The sequence below is a fragment of the Trifolium pratense genome, linkage group LG1, assembly GCF_020283565.1.
Source record: "Trifolium pratense cultivar HEN17-A07 linkage group LG1, ARS_RC_1.1, whole genome shotgun sequence".
NCBI lineage: Eukaryota > Viridiplantae > Streptophyta > Magnoliopsida > Fabales > Fabaceae > Trifolium > Trifolium pratense.
The window spans coordinates 29271901-29292657 of NC_060059.1; the positions used below are offsets into that span (position 1 = coordinate 29271901).

The 20757-nt window shown below is 32.9% G+C and overlaps 1 protein-coding gene across 2 annotated transcripts; it reads left to right on the forward strand.

Moving 5' to 3' along the window:
- The first annotated feature begins 14360 nt into the window (after window positions 1-14360).
- Window positions 14361-18330, forward strand: LOC123897448 (50S ribosomal protein L24-like). 2 transcript variants are annotated; one of them, XM_045948206.1, is made up of 6 exons: window positions 14361-14514; window positions 15677-15753; window positions 15834-15929; window positions 16386-16489; window positions 16571-16707; window positions 18099-18330. In XM_045948206.1, the coding sequence occupies exons 2-6, from the start codon at window positions 15694-15696 to the stop codon at window positions 18179-18181; spliced, it is 480 nt and encodes a 159-aa protein (XP_045804162.1). In that variant the 5' UTR covers window positions 14361-14514; window positions 15677-15693; the 3' UTR covers window positions 18182-18330. The 2 variants fall into 2 exon arrangements, with proteins under 2 accessions (XP_045804162.1, XP_045804090.1); XM_045948134.1 differs by having other exon boundaries at window positions 14369-14514; window positions 15683-15753.
- Window positions 18331-20757: the final 2427 nt, after the last annotated feature.

Here is a 20757-nt window from a genome sequence, read left to right on the forward strand (position 1 = left end):
CTCTTCGGCTATTGAGGATGTTGAAGAAATAGAAGCAGAATTTTCTTCTTGCAGCCTCTTTTGTTTGGCTAATTGTTTCCTTTTCTTTCTTTGACTATTATTCCTTCGAGCTGTTCTTTCGATTTCTGGATCAAAAAGTAAATTCTCTGCAGAAATCTTTCCTCGCATAAACAGGACAACAATCTAACCAGACAAGTTAGCGTGCACAACAGATAACGAATAGTAACTGAAATTAAAAAGTAAAAAAATTGCTTAAAACGATAGAAATTGCGATTAAACAACTAATATCAAACGCCAGTCCCCGGCAACGGCGCCATTTTGTTGAAAGAACTTTCGGCAAGTATGTTTCAAATATCGTATCCACAGGGACTAGTGTGATATTAATTGTAAATACACAAATTCCATGATTCTAAGTGCGGGTTTGTTTCGATTTGGTTTCGTAACATAAAATTGCGATAAAAGTGCGTGATAAACTTTTGAGATAAAAACTTGTTGGAATTGGATTTCATCAAATCATTCACATGTATCAGTTAACTATTGATATATATATTTCATTTACCAATCAATATCGTCACGTATTACTCGTTGATCATATCCGTGTCCGGAATATGTCTTGAAATCTATTGTATCTATTAACTTTCCGATGTCTCGAATCATTAATTGATAAAATAGCATTAAGCTCTAATACTTTAAGTGACTATTAAATCTCAAAATCTATGTCTAAACTTTGAATTTTAACAAGTGATTATCCTACCTTTGATTCAAATAACATATGTCTATATCATTTAAATCTTTTAATAAAAGCTTGAAAACAAGGACATCACTAATATTGATTGATAAATAAAACACATATAGCAAAGTTAAACTAGATTCATGATCATAATTCAATTACATCCAACCCCAACAAAAGAGATTTAGCTATGAATAGCCATGATAAACTTACAAAAGAGTGAAGATGAGAAGGATTGAAAAACCATAGAGCTTGATTTCTCAAGTTGTGTGGAATCCACCTTCAAAACCTTACTAAACAGGATCTATCTATGAAAATCGTATTTTTCTATCTGATATTAGCTAACTTGATTTTCTACAAAATGATCTAAAATGCTATTTATAGACTTCTGAAATGGGCCTGTTCGCTAAGCGAATCCTTGTTCGCTACGCGAAGAAGTTGCTTAGTTGAAGAGGTTTGCTGACACGTGTATTTAACTATGACTCATCCTTTGCTCGCTAGGTGTTCGCTGCAGCGAGCTTTATTCGCTGCATGCTCGCTGGGTGTTCGCCAAGTACCCTGGACTCCCTGCCTTTGTTCGCTGAGGCCTCGCTGTAGCGAGCTTGTTCGCTGCAGGTTCGCTGGGTGTTCGCCAAGTACCCTGAACTCCCTGCCTTTGTTCGCTGCATGCTCGCTGATGCTTCGCTGCAGCGAATGCTTCAGAATTTTGTTTCTTTTCTTAGTATCAGCATGAACCTAACAAAATGGTTGGATTTGATAATTCTTGCACAAATTCTTAGTACACACTATATTTACATCAAAAGTGATTTATATTCCAAGGATTTGTTATCAAAATTTATTCAATAAGTGCTTTTTAAACATGTATTTTAACCAATATTTAGCACTTATCAGGGAGTTGCGCAATATCTTGCGGATAATTCCTTAGTTCAGTGATTACGCGCCTCCGGTTAATTGATTTCCAGCCATCCGCGACAACAATCTAAGGAATTATGGCTGATGATTCTTACGATGACAGCATGGTTGATGGTTTCACTTCTCTTTGTAGTTACCGGCAACTCCAATTAATGGTTGAAGAACTTGTTGCTGATTTTGCTCTCATGTCTCTCGGATGAAGCGCTCAGAACCAACGTTAGGAGGGAATACTGTTGGCTTGGCTACTATAGGAACCTAGTTGTTTATTATTGCGATATGTTTACCTACTAAAGGAATCAGTTTTGTATGACCTTAGAATGTGGGGGCATGCCTTCCTTGCTTGCTAGGAGCCAGGTAAGTCTCTCTTAACTATTTTTGGTGTAATTGTTTTATATATGTTGGTATGGATATATCTATTTTAGCTAAAGAAATTAATATTAATTGTTAAGAGTATCAAGCCTTTGAAAATGTTTTGATGAAAACCTATCTTATGTTTTAGGATTGTGAAATGCTAAATTGAATTATGAAATTAATTGTTTTTATTTATTGGTCGGTGATGACCTATTTATTAGTTGAACATGTGTATTTCATAATTGTTATTATTGAAGGAATTGTATAGATAAACTATTTTGCAATGTGATTTTATGAAGATAATGGTAGTTATAAAAATAAAATAGAAAGAAAGAAAGGGATTTTGAAGGTATGAATAATCTATTTTAGTCATGTTTGTACGAAACAAAATTGGAAGGGTTACGATACATGTGAAGTTTAATTTATTCTTTTTGTGCAAATGAAATTCAATTTTTCTAATGAAGAATAGTAGTTTATTTGGTAATTTTTTTGAGGTCAATTAGTGAGTAGAATAAGAGTAGTAATTGCTTCGTGAAAGGTCATTATCTCTATGTGTGGTATATATAATTGTGGAAAAGGAGAATACTTATGACTATTAGGATTAGGATAATTGTCATTTACCAAAGTTGAGTGTTTTTTGAGAATGTGTTTGAGCATGACATGATGAACTAATTATATGCAAATATGATATAGACTTGCGTTTGAGCATGACATGATGAAATGAACTATTCAATTGTTTTGGTATGAATCAAATTAGCTAATTTAATTTGAGTTATTAGGAGGATCGTCTTAATTTGAAAGGTGTCAACATCATTTGGTATTGAATTTATTTTGAGGGCTTAAGTATATCAGTATGGATTAAATTGTGAAAATTTGAATACATATATTTGAAAATCATTTGGTATATGCATTGAGTTTATGATATTTGATCCGTGTTGTATTGAAATTCCCTTTACTGATGCATTTTGTTTGTGATATAGTTTTATTGACTATATATGTAATGACTTATGATACTAACACTTATGTAAAGGAAAGTGAAGCTTCTGACCTCATGTGAATTAAAGTACAAGAGGATCAAGTATGAATTGTAGCGCAAGATTATAAGGATGTGACAGCTATAATTATGTTGATAAATTTTTTAGAAAGTTCAACTATCTTGGAATTAAAATATTGAATATCCCTTATGATCCTAGCTAAAGCTACTTGAGTAAAGATTTTCGAGATATATCATAAAAGATTACATGTTATAGTGTGGATTAGCCATTGTATTAGAACAATACAATGATGTATCATGAGATTTATTTATGTAAAAATATATATTTGAGATTTATTTCTCTATTGTGAGAGTCTATCACTTGAAAATTATTCAAGTAAGCATGTGTGATAGATCCATAAATGAGATCACATTTATTCAATGTGGGGTGTCACTTAGAAAATATTCTAAGTAGACTTGTATAACAAATCTATAATAGGATATATGAGATATTATTTAGTGTGGTGATCCATTGTATGATACAAATATACAATGATGATGTTAATTGAATAAGAGCCAATGGGATAAATCTATAAGTAGATTTATTTTGTTGATGAATAAGTTGTCGCTTAGTGGCCATCTAAGTAGACTTGTATAAACTTATTGTGAAAATTGAGTTTACTTTTTAGACTCAAGAAAATATGAGATTAATTGACTTTGAGACGTCTTAGTCAATATTTGTGAATTTAGCGGATCCGGATACTAAACCCCTGGGAAGAAAATTGATAGGAATGGACTATGCCACTGAAAAACGACAAGTAATGAGAACCCAACCTTTGTGATTGGAGATCCCATGAAGAAGGTTCATATGGGTAAAAACAAGTTACTTGTTAGTTATGTTAGCACTAAAATTTTTGTCTATTTCCTATGTGTTATGATAATGGCTATGAGAAGTGTTAAATTAAAATTAATTTGAGGGGTAAGCTTAAGGCTTTTAATGATTACCATAAGCCCTTGTGGGTGGTGTATGGTTGTAGCATACACTAGATGGAATCACCTATATGAGTGTCAAGTGGGGCCGCTTGCATGAGACCGTGGCGGGTCTCTAGAGCACTCATGAAAACCAGACACGCGCACGGCCTAAATGCGCAACACCGCGTAACACGAGAATTGTGGGGGTGTGATGTGGATGTTATACCGCTAACATACGCCAAATGTCTTTGGTTCATATAGCTTGCTACACCAAATTCATTGTGTGTTAAGTATATCATTCTAGCACTGGTTCATATAGCTTGCTACACCAGTTTGATGCATCGTACTCAAAAGTGACTCATGCAATATTTTCGAAACAATTTTTGTTTACCTTTTGATTTAAAAACTTTTGAAATATATGGGGGATTGTTGGAAATTTTGGGTATATTTCAAAAGTTTATATTATATTGTGTCTAATAATTTTTAAATGAGAAAAGTAGAAATATATTTTATCAAGGAAATTATTTCATTTGTGGTTATATTCATTTAGTCTTATTTATCTAAATGAAAAAACTTTGAATTAGTTTATACATAGGATACCTAGTTGTTCCTATTATTTCTCTCACGTTTTCCTTTCATATATTAACTCCAAATCAATTTTGCTATTTATTTGAGATACACCTTTAGTTAATTGCTAATAAATAGGGACTACGGTTTTGTTTTAGACAAAAAGTTTTGTTGTGTAAAATCATAATGATTACTATTAAGTAACGGTTTTGATATAGATATTATATGAGAAGGTGTATCCAAGTATCATAAGATGCAATTGAGTTTTGTTTAGTTTTTCCATTTTTCTTTGTAATGCCTGAGTTACCTACCTTGTTGATATTCTCGTGTCTTGATAGCCTCGGTATGTTTATCACCGAGAAGAACCGGTTGTATTCTGGGGGAGTTGCGCAATATCTTGCGGATAATTCCTTAGTTCAGTGATTACACGCCTCCGGTTAATTGATTTCCAGCCATCCGCGACAACATTACCAAACTGCTGAATCTCTCTAGCAAGTTTATCAGCTGAAGCTTTAATCGGCATACCAGTACAATGAAAAGCAAAAGGTAAAAGCACATTCGCGCCACGAAGACGATGAAACGCAGCGGCGAATTCAAGTTTGGAAAGTGAAAAAGCATGACCTAGATGTAAATAACCATTCATGTATGGAAAAGGGAAATTTCCGAAGAATTTTTCACCTGATTCTGGTGGTTTATCACCAGGTTCAGATTTGAAAACTTGTTTTTCCTCCCACCATTTTTGAACTTTTGATTCGATTTCACGAAGACGATCGCGACGGACGAAACTCTTGGCACCTTCCGTCGCCATATCGGTTGTTCCGCTAAAATGATTCAGTGCTGAAGCTAGATATTTTTTAAACCTGTATGATAAGAAAATCGATTAATTAAGAGATGAATGGTGAATAAGATTAGTTGTTAAACCTGTCGCCATAGGTTTGTGATTTAAGTACCTTTGTTAAACCTATCCTCAATATATTTTAAAATTCCAATATTATCTTTGTTGTCTGTATTGCCTATACTCCTAGTCTGTCTCTGCTTGTTCGTGTAGTGCTGCTGCTTGCTCGTCGCTGCTTGCTGTGTATCCATCCAGTATGTATATGTTTGTTTTTTCGGATTACTTGCGTTTATTATGTATCACGTTTTTTCTGTGTATATATTGCTTTGCATCACGTTTTCTTGTGCAGCCATTATATATATTGGATGCCATCCAATATATATATCATTGGGTCAGTTACCCAAATTTGCGTTTATATATATGTGTATTGCTTTGCTCTTGTTACATGTGATATATGCATATGTCAATTTGTGTATATGAACTTTTTATGTATGTAGTTTAAATATGTTAATTTTTTTTATAGGAATATTGATTGTTTGTTAAACTATTATATGTGAAAAGTATGAGTGATATAAGATTTTAAGGGTAAAAAAGTAAATTGTTTTTAAAATACCTCACCTCCCATCATGAACCAAACATATATTTAATTAAAATACCTTACCTCTCCTCTTCTTCCCTCTTTTGAACTAAACACATATGTAATGAAAAAATTTCCCTCCCCTCCCCGTCCGTCCCTCCCCTCTATAAAAATATTTCACCTCCCCTCCCCCTATTTTGAACCAAACAGACCCTAAAACTGTAAAAATAGTAAATAAGGGGTTTATAAATCTATTAAATTTTATAATTATTATTATTTTATATTAAACTGTAAAAAATAGTAAATAAGGGTTTAACGGTAAGAATAGTAAATAAGGGCTTGAGCATGCATATAATTAAATCAACGACGTGTTGATTTATCAAATATTGATATTATGAATTATGAATACTTGGATTGAATAGACAAATCCATTAGATGAACTAATTGTTATTGTAGCACGTAGGACTCCTAAAATACAAACGAGAAGAATCAGGTGACGAATAGACTTGTGACTCTTCCTCAACCTAAGACTACTTATGCGTTTAGGCACTCTTTCAAATACTGTGAAATTAATATAAACAAGAGCAATATTATATATGAAGAAGAGAGATAATGTCACATTATAATGATACATAGATTTTATGGTACCTATACTCAACTTAGTTACGGGATACGAAATACATCAAGAGGGAGAATTGAAATGCAATTAGAAAGCAAAATATTTTCCGCTATTTGAAGAAGGGGGGTCATTTTCTCGAGTTTAATAAAATTGGGAGATCAGAGTGAAATTAAACAAATAATATAATGACATACTAGTATATAGTTTTTTTTTAAGAAAATTAGATATCTCTGATGGTTCCGTTTCTAGATCCGTTCCTGAATATAGATATTTAAGTTAAAATATTTTTGAGTTTATATTTTTTTTCTCGTAAAGGGGCTAAAACTTAATAATTGTGAGAGTTAATTTGCTCTTCTTGGATTTTTAAGCACTGAGAAATGTTTTTACATATTGAAATTTAGTTGTGAAAGTTTATTTAGGAATTCATGATTCACAAGGTCTAATTGGAATTTACATCACCTTATTTAGGAAGAAAATGCTATTTGAAACTCAATAGTATAAGGGTCCGTTTGACCCAGCTTTTTTTAGAGCTTATGCAAACCGCTTATACAATATAAATTAGATTTTGTGTTATTTTATAAGTTCACACTGGTGAAAATTATAATTTTATAAGCAATTTTATTATAAACTACCTTGACAAACTTATAATAATATATAAAAATTGCTTAAGCTGTTTGCATAAACTCTAAAAAAAGCTGGCCCAAACGAATATTAAGTTAAGCTCACTCTCTTAGCATGTAAAATTGTACTCCCTCCGTCCCAAAATAATTATCACATTTTACTACTGCACATTTGCCGATGCACAATTTTGATCATTAATATCTTTAGTTGGATATTATTAAAAATTATGTTCGATTCTCTCTAGTGACAATTTGTGTGGGCTAATTTAGCTTTTTCAAAAAAATTATTAAAAATTATAAAAATTTGATATTTTGATAGTTCTCATCATTGGTATTTAAAAATAAGAAGTTCAACTTTTTTTTTTTTGACGTTAAGAAGTTCAACTATTTTGAAAGCATAAAATAGGGACTACGCTCTTTCCCATGATCCCATCTCACATTGTTCTTTCACCTTTCATTCAATCTAAGTTTCAAGCTTGAAGACCACCATGATCATTATTGAAGTGGGAGATATTATTTAGGTTTAACTACACATTTGGTCCCTTACGTTTATTTTAAGTTTCAATTTGGTCTCTTACGTTTAAAAAGTATCAATTTGGTCCCTTACGTTTCCATTAGGTTTCAATTTAGTCCTTTCCGTCAATTTTGTCACATGTGGCAGTCAATTCGCATATGTGGACTGACACGTGGACACTTTGACACAATGACACGTGTATAGTTCAAACGGTGTTAGTGACAAAACTAACGGAAATGACTAAATTGAAACCTAATGGAAACGTAAGGGACCAAATTGATTCTTTTTAAACGTAAGAGACCAAATTGAAACCTAAAATAAACGTAAGGGACCAAATGTGTAGTTAAACCTATTATTTATGATTTATGATAGTACACATACGCCACGGAAGGGAAGCATTTTTCTTTTGTGACCAATGAAAAATAATCACTAGTAAAAATTCTTCAAATTAGCAAACAAATTATAGTTGATGACGGTTGTCGCATTTGGTAAAGAGTTAATTCATATCTTCTAAGGACGTGAGTTTAACTTTCACTGTCGGCGTGAATATTACTTCGGTGGATGATCTTTAAGTACTTCTTTTAGGAAAATTTTATCTTCTACTCCACCAATTATGCCTTCATCCTTATATTTGCCCTCATATATAAATTGAAACTCTTCATTTTTTCTCACTTTTTCCTCTCTAATTTCAAAAGTTTTCCGATACGCACAATAGAGAATAGAGTAAGTATCAAAACTTCATACCGGAAACTTATTTTAAAGTTATCCGATTTGTTTTAAGTTTTTTGGCAAACATATATATGAACATTTTCGTTTCACAATGTTGTATCGAAATACTTGAAAGGACAATTCCATTTCACTATGCTTTACCAAAAATAGATAGAAAGTTAGTTATGACTCTGCTTCGGTCGGACATTGAAAGAACAAGGAAGTGAGTTGAGTTTCGGGAGCTCACTCGTCAATTGTGTTAGAGCAGAACACATTTATTTATTGATTTATTTTTTTAAAATTTTGATCAGCTTATTTTCATAAGTATTGAGTTTCAAGTGTGAGTGGTTAATCTCACATCGACCTGTATGAGAAGAATGTTGGATTTATAAGAGAGGTGACCCATTGACGTAATAATGTCTTAAGGTTTTGGGTGGATATGTGATGTCTCCATCTCTTGTGGTCCTAGAGCATTAATCCGTTGTTTCTCCCGAGTTCCCCCAAACTCCCTTACAAGTGGTGTGGTATCAGAGTCGTGGTTCGGCGACTCCCCAACAATAAGTTCAAAATATAATATAAAAACAACTTATAACTTTTATGAAAACAAATTTGACTTCATTTTATCTTTTGTTATAGAAATAACTTTTACATAATCACTTATATGATTATTATTTATGTTTATGCTATAAGCGCTTAATTAAGTTTTTTACCCCTAACTCTAATTCCACTTTCTCTAGTAGTAAATTTAACTCTATTTAGTCCACAAATTCTAGCTCAACTGGTAGAAATGCCGAAATTGCTAGTGTTGGACGTTAGGACGTGGGTTCGAATCCCGGTCACTCTACTTTGTGTGTGTGAGTTTTCAATGACTTTGTCATTTAACTCTGATACACCTAAAAAGATGCTATTTATTTAGTTAATTTACTATTATATTTTATATGTTTTTATTTTGATTCCGAAGTTTTATTATATAAATAGTTACTTATTTCTCGTATTTTAAATAAACAGATAAAAAGTGCACGAATTGAAGAAAGGAGCAAAAATGGACTAAAAAGGAGCAAAAACGGACGAAAAAGGCCACATATGTGCAGCCAATTGGGCCACAAATGTGCAGCCCATCATCACGCCACGCAAGGAGTCATGCTGCCCGCCAACTAGCCATTAATGGCGCCCACCAGCTGGCCATTGGTGCTGACCGCCAGCTGCATCGAAGTGGCCCTCGCCACTTCCTGCCAAATCATGACCACACGTTTGATCAAACGGCCAGGCGAAGAATTTTACAAGTCCCACATCGGCCAGTTTTTGCTTTTCCTCTCTTGTATTTTAGACTTTTAGTATAAATAGGCTAGTTCTCTTCACTTAAAAACATAACACTTGACTTGGAGAATTGAGAACTAGGCTTAGTACCACAAGGTTTTCTTCTCTAAAGTTGAGAGTTTAGTATTATTTTATTCTCCGTTGAGAATTTAATAAGTTTTTTTTATTTCCCGACGTCCGTACTTTCGGCATTTTTATTTCAGGTTCTTATTTTATTTTATGGTCTTATTTATTTCTTGTCTTTATTTTATTGCTTTTATTTTATGCTTTTAATTTTCGCTTTTATTTTTATTATGTCTTTTTATTTATTTGCTTATTTTATTTTTATGTCTTTAGTTTTAGTTATGTCTAGCTAAATTAATATTGCTAGGATGTGTAGCTAGTAGCTAATAGGGGTTCGGTAGTTAATTCGTGCTTAATAGTTTTCAACCACCAGTTTTAAATAAATACGTTTTCAAACGATTTGTCACGAGAGTGAGGATTGCTTTAAAGGCAATAAACCAACATTGACGAGAGTTGAGGTTTAGGGTCGGATAGTTAAAACTGATCGTTAGTTCTAAAGTCCGCGAGAGCTATTTAGGATTGATGAGTTTTATATTGGTTTTCAAAGGTACTTATATAGGTAAGTGAGCGCGTGAGAGCAGAGCATTTATTTTATCTAAGTATAATGCTAGTCAAGATTTGCGAGAGCTGAGATTAGTGTTTTTAAATCAAATATAATTCTTGAAAACTGACAACTGTTTTATTTTCTTAAGCAGTTTTTAATTAAACGTTGATTATAATTCGTCACGAGAGTGAGAATTAACTAAAGTAAAAATCAATAGGGCGAGAGCGTGAGATTTCTACTAGATAGTAAAAACTGAACATTAACTCTGATTCGCAACGAGAGTTGGGATTAGAGTTAATTAAATTATATTGTTTTTCAAAGAGTATTTTATTAGCGGGTGCGAGGACGAGAGTTAAGCATCACCTTTATAATTTATAATACTAGTCAAGATTTGTGAGAGCTGAGATTAGTGTTTTTAAAACAATATAGTTTCGAAGATTTAACAGTTTGTCTAGCACGAATTAAGCATTGAACCCTCTGAAGCAACTAAAAGCACATCCTAGTAATACTTATTCCAATTTAATTTAAAAAATCATAAAAAAAATATTTTATAATTTAAATCCCCTTTAATTAAATCATTAAGCCTTAGATTTACAAAGTAATATTAGATAACGGTAGGTCGATTTGGGTTTGATATCTTTTTAAAACTATACGACACGACTGTATACTTGCAGTCACGTTGTCGTCCGATCAAACTCTATTTGAACTGTGTGTCAAGAGGACAAGCATGCGTGATTTGTTTTTCACAATGTCAAAGACCTGCAAAAGTAAAGTATATTTACATAACATAGTCAAACAATTGTGAAATATATGAAATCCATCCTGCCCATAAAGAACACACAAACTAGATTTATATATGTTGTAAATAGTGTATTATTATTATTATTATTATTATTATTATTATTGTTTATTATTATTATTATTATTATTATTATTATTATTATTATGGATTTTATTCAGTTTTACTTAGCCTGTTAATTAGGCCTATTAGGTATAGCATAGTCTATTTAAACTCTTGAATGATTATACTCAAATTATCAATTCTAATGTTAAACCTATTTTATTCTATAATCCAACAATATAAAATAACAAATAACTCATGCAAGGGTAATAAAAGGGTTCAACAAAAGATTTAAGTGATACTTTCTTCATTCTAAGATACCATACATCAACTAGAGTCATAAAAGGGTTCAACAATAATGTCAAAACAAAACAATAATAATAATAACAATACTCGAGTCACTTATAGACTTATGGACTTATATCAAATTCATCAAAAATCACATAATATTCATCAAATCAAATACCTCAGCATCCATCATAGACTCTCATTGTTACTTTGATCGCTAAACCCTTCATTTTATCTGACTCAGCATCCATCATCACTTCTTCTGCATACTCCTCGTTATCATCAATATTATTATCAACCATGACATTGTCGTCATCATCATCATCTTCACTAACCTCATCAAATCTTCCTTCACTATATATTAAGCTAGTAGGTAAATCAATATAGAAAATTATTATGAATATAGTGTTTGTTAGATAATAAAATAATAGTCTATGTTATTGGGCCTATTAGGCCTATTAGTTTAGAGTCCATTAGGTTTTATTATATATTCTCTCCAATAACCTTTTGTAATGTCAAGCAAGCTATTGGTATTCTATTGAAACCCTAGCCGTCTTTCTCTTTTCCTATTTGTGTATCTCTTATTCTAACATGGTATCGAGAGCATGGTTCGATCCACCTTGAATCACTTATCGCTTCCGCCGTTGAATTCCCATAAGTGTTTGGGAATGTATAGTTGTTTTTCTCTTCGATTGTTGTTGTGCTATGCTGCTAAGAAAGAAAAAAAAAAGAAGAAACCTGAAGTATTGTCAGGTGTGCTGGAATATTGAAGGATTGTATCTTTGGGTTTTGATCAATTTGTGGTTTTGGAATGGTTCGTATAGTTAATTTTGGGGTTTGTTAATTGCACGTTGCAATTGTTATTTGCTTTCTTTACAGAAAGTGTATCAATTTGATAGTTTCCTTACTACAAATGTGCCACGACGTGATGCATCTATTTGGCAACAAAAGATATATGTGCATCTTTATTTTCGTTGGCTGGAGGTAGTTAATTTGGTTCGTATTGTTCTTTGGTTTGATTTGATTTGACGTATTGATTCCTCTGTTGATTGTTTCTTCTTCAATTGTTCTTTTCTTTGTCGAGTTGATTGTCGTCTCAGTTGGTTTGATTCTTCTTTTATGATTGCATTGCACTTCTCCCCCTATTGCACTTTTTCTGATTGTATTGCACTTCTCTCTATTGCACCTTTTCTGATTGTATTGCACTTCTCTTCTGATTGCATTGCACTTCTCCCTATTGCACTTCTTCTGATTGTATTGCACTTCTCCCCCTATTGCACTTCTTTTCTGATTGTATTGCATTTCTCCCCCTATTGCACCTCTTCTGATTGCATTGCACTTCTCCCCCTATTGCACTTCTCTTCTGATTGCATTGCACTTCTCCCCATTGCACTTCTTTTCTGATTGTATTGCACTTCTCCCCCTATTGCACTTCTCTTCTGATTGCATTGCACTTCTCCCTATTGCACTTCTTCTGATTGATTGCACTTCTCCCTATTGATTCTTATGATTGGTTTGTTTGAATTTGTTCGATTGATTTGGTTTTTGGTTATCTTGGACTGCATTGGATTGGATGTTGGATTAATTTGATTTGGTTCTCCCCTCCTTGATGGTAAATGGCTGCTCTTAGTTGATCGTGATCTTAATTGGGTTGATTTGTTGTCAGGGCTAATTTGTAACAAGTTTAAAGCTTAGTAAGCTTTAGCTTGAGGGGTGATGTTAGAAGTTTATTTTATTTGGTAGTTTATTTTATTTTCGTATTTTGTTTGACAAACTCATAATGCTTCTTGTTGATGTATCATGAGTTTGAGAGTAGGTGTTAGATAATAAAATAATAGTCTATGTTATTGGGCCTATTAGGCCTATTAGTTTAGAGTCCATTAGGTTTTATTATATATTCTCTCCAATAACCTTTTGTAATGTCAAGCAAGCTATTGGTATTCTATTGAAACCCTAGCCGTCTTTCTCTTTTCCTATTTGTGTATCTCTTATTCTAACAGTGTTAAAATTAGGGATGTCAATTCGATCTACAAATGGGGATTGTCTCGTTTGAAAACTCGAAGATGGAGAATTTTTTCTTGTGTGGAACGCGAGGATGAAGGAAGAATAATCTTCGAAGTGGGGAATGAGAATGGGGACAGAGGTCATTTTTTATTTTATTTTTGGCTTTCAACGCCAGTTTAATGTGGGTCGGGGTTAGTTCTGACATCAAGTAGTTTTAGTCCTTGTCGATCGCAGTTGCGGGGATCGAACCGTGGTTCTATCTACCAAGTTCAACACTAATTACCACTGAACCAACTTACTATCGATGGGATGGAGGTCATTTTAAAAAGTGAGGAATTGTGTTTGTTCCCCGCCATATTAACATCCCTAATTAAAATATACTTCATAGTCCTGTGCATAAGAAGAAGAAAAATGGAAAAGGAGAAATTCATTAAAAATTTATGTAATAAATTTAGAGTTTAATTGATATGCATCGACGGTGTAAAATAGTTTTGCACAATCGTCCAATAAACAACCATTATTTTTCCATGTCATATCAAGAAAGTGGGGTGGAGTGGGGTGATATGGCGGAAAACATGGTTGGTATTGGTTGACAGTGTAAAATTATTTTACACCGTCGGTGCATATCAATTAAATATAAATTTAAGAAGCAACTTTTTTCTTATATATTAAGATTGGAGGGAGTAAATGATATTATTTTCGATATAAAAAATATACCCCTTAATTTTTCTTGAATTTAATTTATATGCACCGTCAGTGTAAAGTTATTTTACGCATGCGTCCAATAATATACCAACACATCATGTATGATATTTAAAAATATATGATGTATCACATTTATTAAATGATGTGACAACACATTATTAGATGCATCCGTAAAGAATTTTGATGCACAACAATTAAACAAACTCTTAATTTCTTTAACTTGTGGCAAAAATAAAAAAGAAGCCCTAAAACTAAAACAGCAAAACTAGCATCTTGGTGTTTTTTTGTATCCGAAACGACTCGGATTGAATCACACAGAACTCAACTGCCGGAAAAAGCAGCCGGAGAGTTGATCGTCGGCCGCCACAGAAACAGTAAGAAAGTTCGTCCACATTTCCATTTTTAATTTTCTTTCCTTCCTCTCTCTTGTAAGTTGTAACACGCGCTACAATGTGATTCCACCGCCATTTACGGCGGAGACGTTTGAGTCGCAGCAGATTATAGCTCCACTCTGCACCACCATTGGGCGTGTTGTTTTGAGAACAAGTTGTTATGATTACTCGTCAGTCAAATGATGAGTTGTTGTATTGTTTATTTGTTGCGCATTAAGTGTTTGACAGAAATACTGAGACAAGCTACATAGTTTGCTTCCACTGTGATGTGCTTGAATTGATGATTTCATCTAATGTTCATCATTGTTAACTAAGGATGCGTTTGGATTGACTTATTTGAGCTTATTTACGGGCATAAATACTCGTGACACTCTTTGGGAGAATTTTTAAAAACAGCTCATGACATGTTCAGTTGTTTTCAGCTTATGAAAATAACTTATAGCTGAGACAAAAATGGTTTCACTTTATTTTCTCTTTGTTATGGAAAATAGAAATAGCTGCAAATTAAGTTGATTATCCAAACAGGGCCTAATTGATTCAACTAGAGTACATGTTTGTGTTTGATGTAGCAACCATGCTTTCATACCATCATGGAATTCAATTCCTGAACTCTTTTCGGATACTGAATGCTTGTATTTTTTTAACTGCAAATGTTGATATTATGTTGGGGGTAGTAATCAAAGCCTTTACCTCTTTATCTCTCCACTCCTTAACTGACCCGCTCAACTAGACTACATGTAGTGTTGTGTTAGTAATTTTCAATAACAATAAAATTTGAAATAATTTAACCTAAAGTTCTTAATAGGTAAAGGTCTAATTTATTTAAGAAAAAACACCAATGCAATGTAGAATGGGGTTGTTGATGCGTAATTGACAAAATTTGATTGGAATCAAATTTTTTTTATAATGGGTTGAGAAATTTTGGTCAGGGAAGAATGAAAAGTTATAATTGATAGTCATTGTGTCCACAAAAGAATTCAATTTGCTAGCTTCTCACATGGTTATTTGATCCTTCATGTGTGGGTGATGCACTACTAATTATTCCCACGAGTCAAGTCTTTTCTTGCCTCCTGTATTTGTTTATCTGATATATTTTTTGGTCAAAAGTTCTGATTAATTATATTTAATTGATGTGATTTTGGAGAGTAAGGCTATCGTGAAATGGGTTGGAAAGCAGCTGAGAAACTTATTAGGCATTGGAAAGTTATCAGAGGGGACAATGTAAGCCATTCCAATACTCAATCTATAATTTGTCTATACTCTTTCCTCCTCTCATACATGTATTCATTCATTTGTAACAGGTTATGATAATAAGGGGCAAAGATAAGGGTGAAACTGGAGTAATTAAGCGTGTTGTTCGCTCTCAGAATCGTGTCATTGTTGAGGGCAAAAATCTGGTCAGAGACTAAAACCTGACACATCATTACAACTTGCTCCTTTTTTTCCAAATCAATCATTTAATATTTCATAACTTTGTGTTTCCAATTCCATTAAAAATGTGTTGCATCATCATAATCTTAATTATTGGCCGCAATGAGCCAAGGTTGTCAAATAGCGGCTATAGAGTGCTGCAGCGTAGCGGAAGCTTGATAAACTGTTATTGTGTTGTGACACATGATTTATTGCAAAGTATTCTCAAATAGCAGTTATAGCACTGTATTGTAGTGGAATTTTTTTGACACATAATGTAGTGGAATTTTAACAACCTGCTATTCCGCGATTTGCAATTGACAACTTTGGTTTCCAATTCCTTTAACGATGTGTCTGTCTTGCGCCAGAATCTTAATTAATGGCCACATTGAGAATGTGATTGTGTAATCACACACTAATTCCTTTTGACTTCCTCTTTACAGGTAAAGAAGCATATCAAGCAAGGACAAGGCCATGAAGGTGGTATCTTTACTGTCGAAGCTCCAATCCATGCCTCCAATGTGCAAGTTATTGATCCAGTAACAGGGTATGTATTGTTCCCAAATTGAATCTTTAGAGGTGGGGGATAGATAATAACATATATCAAAGGTAACTGTTACTTATGCAGGAGGCCTTGCAAGGTTGGAACTAAGTATCTTGAAGATGGTACCAAAGTCAGAGTGTCCAGGGGAATAGGAGCGTCTGGGTCCATTATTCCTCGTCCCGAGATCTTAAAGATAAGAACTACACCAAGACCTTCTGTCGGTAAGTATCTGAAAAACTTACCTTATTTCTTTCTTTTAAAGTTGTTCCGAAGAAACTTCTAGGGCCTATTGAGAATTGACAGCGCGAAACTGACAATGAACTTGAATTGTCGTGTGAAATGTGTGTACAACAAGCCAACAATGTGGCACTAGCATATATAAACCATAAGAGCAAAATTATCAATTAATCTCAAACGTATTTTATGGTTGTATCTAACTTCGTAGATGACACATTTAATAAAAAAAACTATAGTGATATTTTATTTATCTCATATAATTCTAATATGTGGTTTTCCTCTTCTTCTCCTGGTGTTTCTTGACACATTTGGTTAACCATAACCTTGTTGTCATGCCTACCATTGAAGAAACAGAGCTGCCTTACACCTTATAGACATTGATTAAAGTGACTCCTTTTGTTCGATTGCATAATTTTAGTTAATTGGTTAGCACAACACAAACGAAGGCCTTTTGAAAATTAGGGTGGAGGTAGATTATAGCCTAGCTTGGATTAGCTTCTAGCTTATGAGACTTGATTAAAATGAGTTTATGGTTTTTCACTTGGTGGAAAGTACTTATAAAGTTATAGATGTTTATGGAGAAGCTAATCGAGAGAGGTTCTAAAAAAACTTATATGAGAAGCTAATTGTAGAAACTAATTTTAACTTATATGAGAAGCTGTTGTTTGTAAAGCACATAGTTAGCAAGAGATTCTTCTAATATTTTTACCTGATAACGACTTTTGAAGACGTTTCTCCAACGGACTTAAAATGTTGAAGAGTGTTGATGTTGATCCTAAAAGGTGTATGATTCATGAAGTGCCTTTACATTGTCTCATAAACCTTTTGCTTGTAGGAAATCTTTTGCCCCCCCCCCCCTGTTTTGACAAATGCATAATATGCACTGCATATTGAGAAACTGAAGTAGAAAGCTGAACAACGAATACAATACATGTGCGTATAGTATGATTCAACACACAGGGATACTGTACGACAAATTTACCGCATAGAAATTAGTATGAAATTAATATGGCCATGAGTCATTGTAGACGTAAAATGCTTTGATTTATTTAACTATTTTGGTATTACCTTATGTATTGGTGGTACAAAATTGTAAAAATGCAGCTAGCAATTCACCAAAGCTTCCAACATGTTTATTATTTTGAAGTATTGTGCTTTCATGTTTATTATTAACTTGAGTAATTTGAATCGATGGATTTAAGTTGTGTATTGAGTTGAGTCAGAATCTAGGTTCAGTGCTGAGGTAATTAATGTAAACTCATTCGCTTGTTCCAGCGTCAATCTATTTGGCTATTTTTTCTGATGTTTTAACTTGTAAATATGCAAAATTTGCCGAGTATCTTGCACTTATCCTGTTTGTTATTCATTTTGACAGCTGGTCCCAAAGATACTCCAATGGAACTTGTGTATGAGAAGACTTACGATGCTAAATCAGGAAAGGGCATGCCTGAACTTTAAGTAAGGAGATAGATTTATTAGGTACCTTGTCCAATTAGATATTTGCCATCTCAATGAGCATGGTATGATATGAATTTTGTTGCATCATGTTCGGTTAAATAAATCGCGTTCAGATTTATGTGGGAATTAAATACCAATCACTTGTTTTACTTAGTAGCTAGCAAAAATTTGTTATTTTTTGTTTCTAATTAGTTGATTCTAGCTTACTGGTACTAGTGATTGTTATTTCACGCTTTGAACTTGTAAATTATTAAAATGAGTAAGATAAACTCGTTTGATTGTGCTTATTCTTTCTAACAACTTTTTTTGGCTCTAGTGAGACGTAGAGTATCTCTCACTAGAATTCAAACCTTGAACATATGTCTAAAGGGTGCAAGCTTAGCCTTTTGTGATTTAATTAACTGAGTTCTTCCATTTTTCCCTGATTTAGCTCATTTATAATTTAACATTTTTATTCACAATTTTCATAATCTTTTTGAATAAAGAGGCAAAATCATCCTCAAATTTGTACCTATTAATCAATTTTGTCCTTAGATTTTTCAAAATAGATAAAATACCTCTCAATTTGTGTAAGTATCAAGTAAGTTCCTCAGTCAACCTAGGCTGTTAGGAGCACTGACGTTCGACGATAACTGATGACTTGTCAATCCATGTCAACTTCTACATTTGCAGGGACGAATGTGATCGATTTTGTAATGGTAGTCAATATTTGTTAATATTCATGTCTGTTGAATCTTTGCAATGACTCTATTGTTTTCTTTCCCAATTTAAACCCTAATTTCAAATTCTATTAACAATTTGAAATCCCTAATTTCTATTTTTGAAATTTCTTCAAGCTCGAATAGAGATGCTGGGTGGTGGTTCTGTATATCATAATTGCAGAGGTAGAAGGTGAATTTTTGTTATGCAAAATCAATCCGTTGCATCCATGTGTTAACATAATTAATATCAATTTAGGGCTCGTTTGGATTAGCTTATTTTTTATCTTATGCAAACAGGTTATGCAATTTTTATGTATTATTATAAGTTTGTCAAGGTAGTTTATGATAAAATAGCTTATAAAAATACAATTTTCACTAGTGTGAACTTATAAAATAGCATAAAACCAAATTTATATTGTATAAGCTATTTGTATAAACTCAAAAATAAGTTAATCCAAACGGACCCTTAATCTTTATTTCAATGCTATTGGTATCAAAATAGTCGTTGAAACAAACTTTAGACTATAAACAATATTTTTTTGTAAAATATATCAAATTCATCCTTGTGTTACTAAATCGATCCCTAAAGTTTTACACTTAAAATCAAATTGATCCATGTAATCATGTATTATCAAATCAATCCTTGGGGATGATATGGATAAAGTAATGGTACACTAAATAAATGGAACAAACACAGAGTTTCAGATTTTCATCTCACTTTAAACTTCCTCCATAAAGCAGGATCGAAGTGATGACTTGCATCTATCTTATCTTATTAAGTTCATAAAAAAGTCAACATGTTACAAAAAAGACGACAACAAGAATATCCTAATTGAAGCGATGACTTCATCTATCTATCTTGTAAAGTTCATAAAAACGTCAACATGTTACAAAAAAGACAACAACAACAACAACGCAATAACCTAATAAGTAATAACAGTTAAAATAGCTGGTTAAATCAAGATCCATATAAGTGATGAAGATAATGAATAACAAAAACATAGAATGGCAGAATATGATGAACGAGAAGAATGAAATCACAAAATATGCTTTACCTCAATGCAGTAAAACGACAATGACGAGTGAAGACAACGATGATGACGTTAAAAGGAGAAAAACTAAAAGATTTTCACTTTTAACTTGATCAAATGGGTCATTGATTACGTGACACTAACGTGGACATGCCACCTCCTCCCTTTCCAACACACGCCAACACTCATGACAATAAAAGATGACATAGTAACTTATTTGTTTGACGTCGATCAAATTGAGGGTTTTTAACTATTCTAAAAAGTTGGACAAAATTAATTAATGTGTACAAATTTGAGGACGATTTTTCTTATTAACAAGTGCAATTAAGCATACTAACTTAAGTCCTAATTTTTTTTTGGTACATACTTAAGTCCTAATTAATTCAATTGGTAAATGCATAAATAGAATATTTATGTGTTCCGAGTTCGAACTCGAGATCTCCAATTTGTATCTATGAATTTCTTGTGATATTTACCTTTTCGTCTATAAAAAAATATATTATATGATATCACTTCAAGAAACATGTTGATTAGCCATGGTTATTTAGCGATGACATTTTACCCGCGGCTATAATTTCCAATTTGCCATGGTTAAGTTGTGGCTAAGTAATAATCCCAATTTAAGTTTCCCTCTGCGAAAATAATCTCCCCGCCTAATTGTTTTCACAATCCCTTTATTTTTGTTTTATCAGTTTCCCTCCTTTATTATATTATTATTATTATTATTATTCTTACTTTCATTTTTCTCAAACTTCGATATCTCTCTCTCTCTGTCTCTCACTTTCATTTTCCCCAAACTTCAATCTCTCTCTCTCTCCATGTAAAGATGAAACCCTAAACTTCC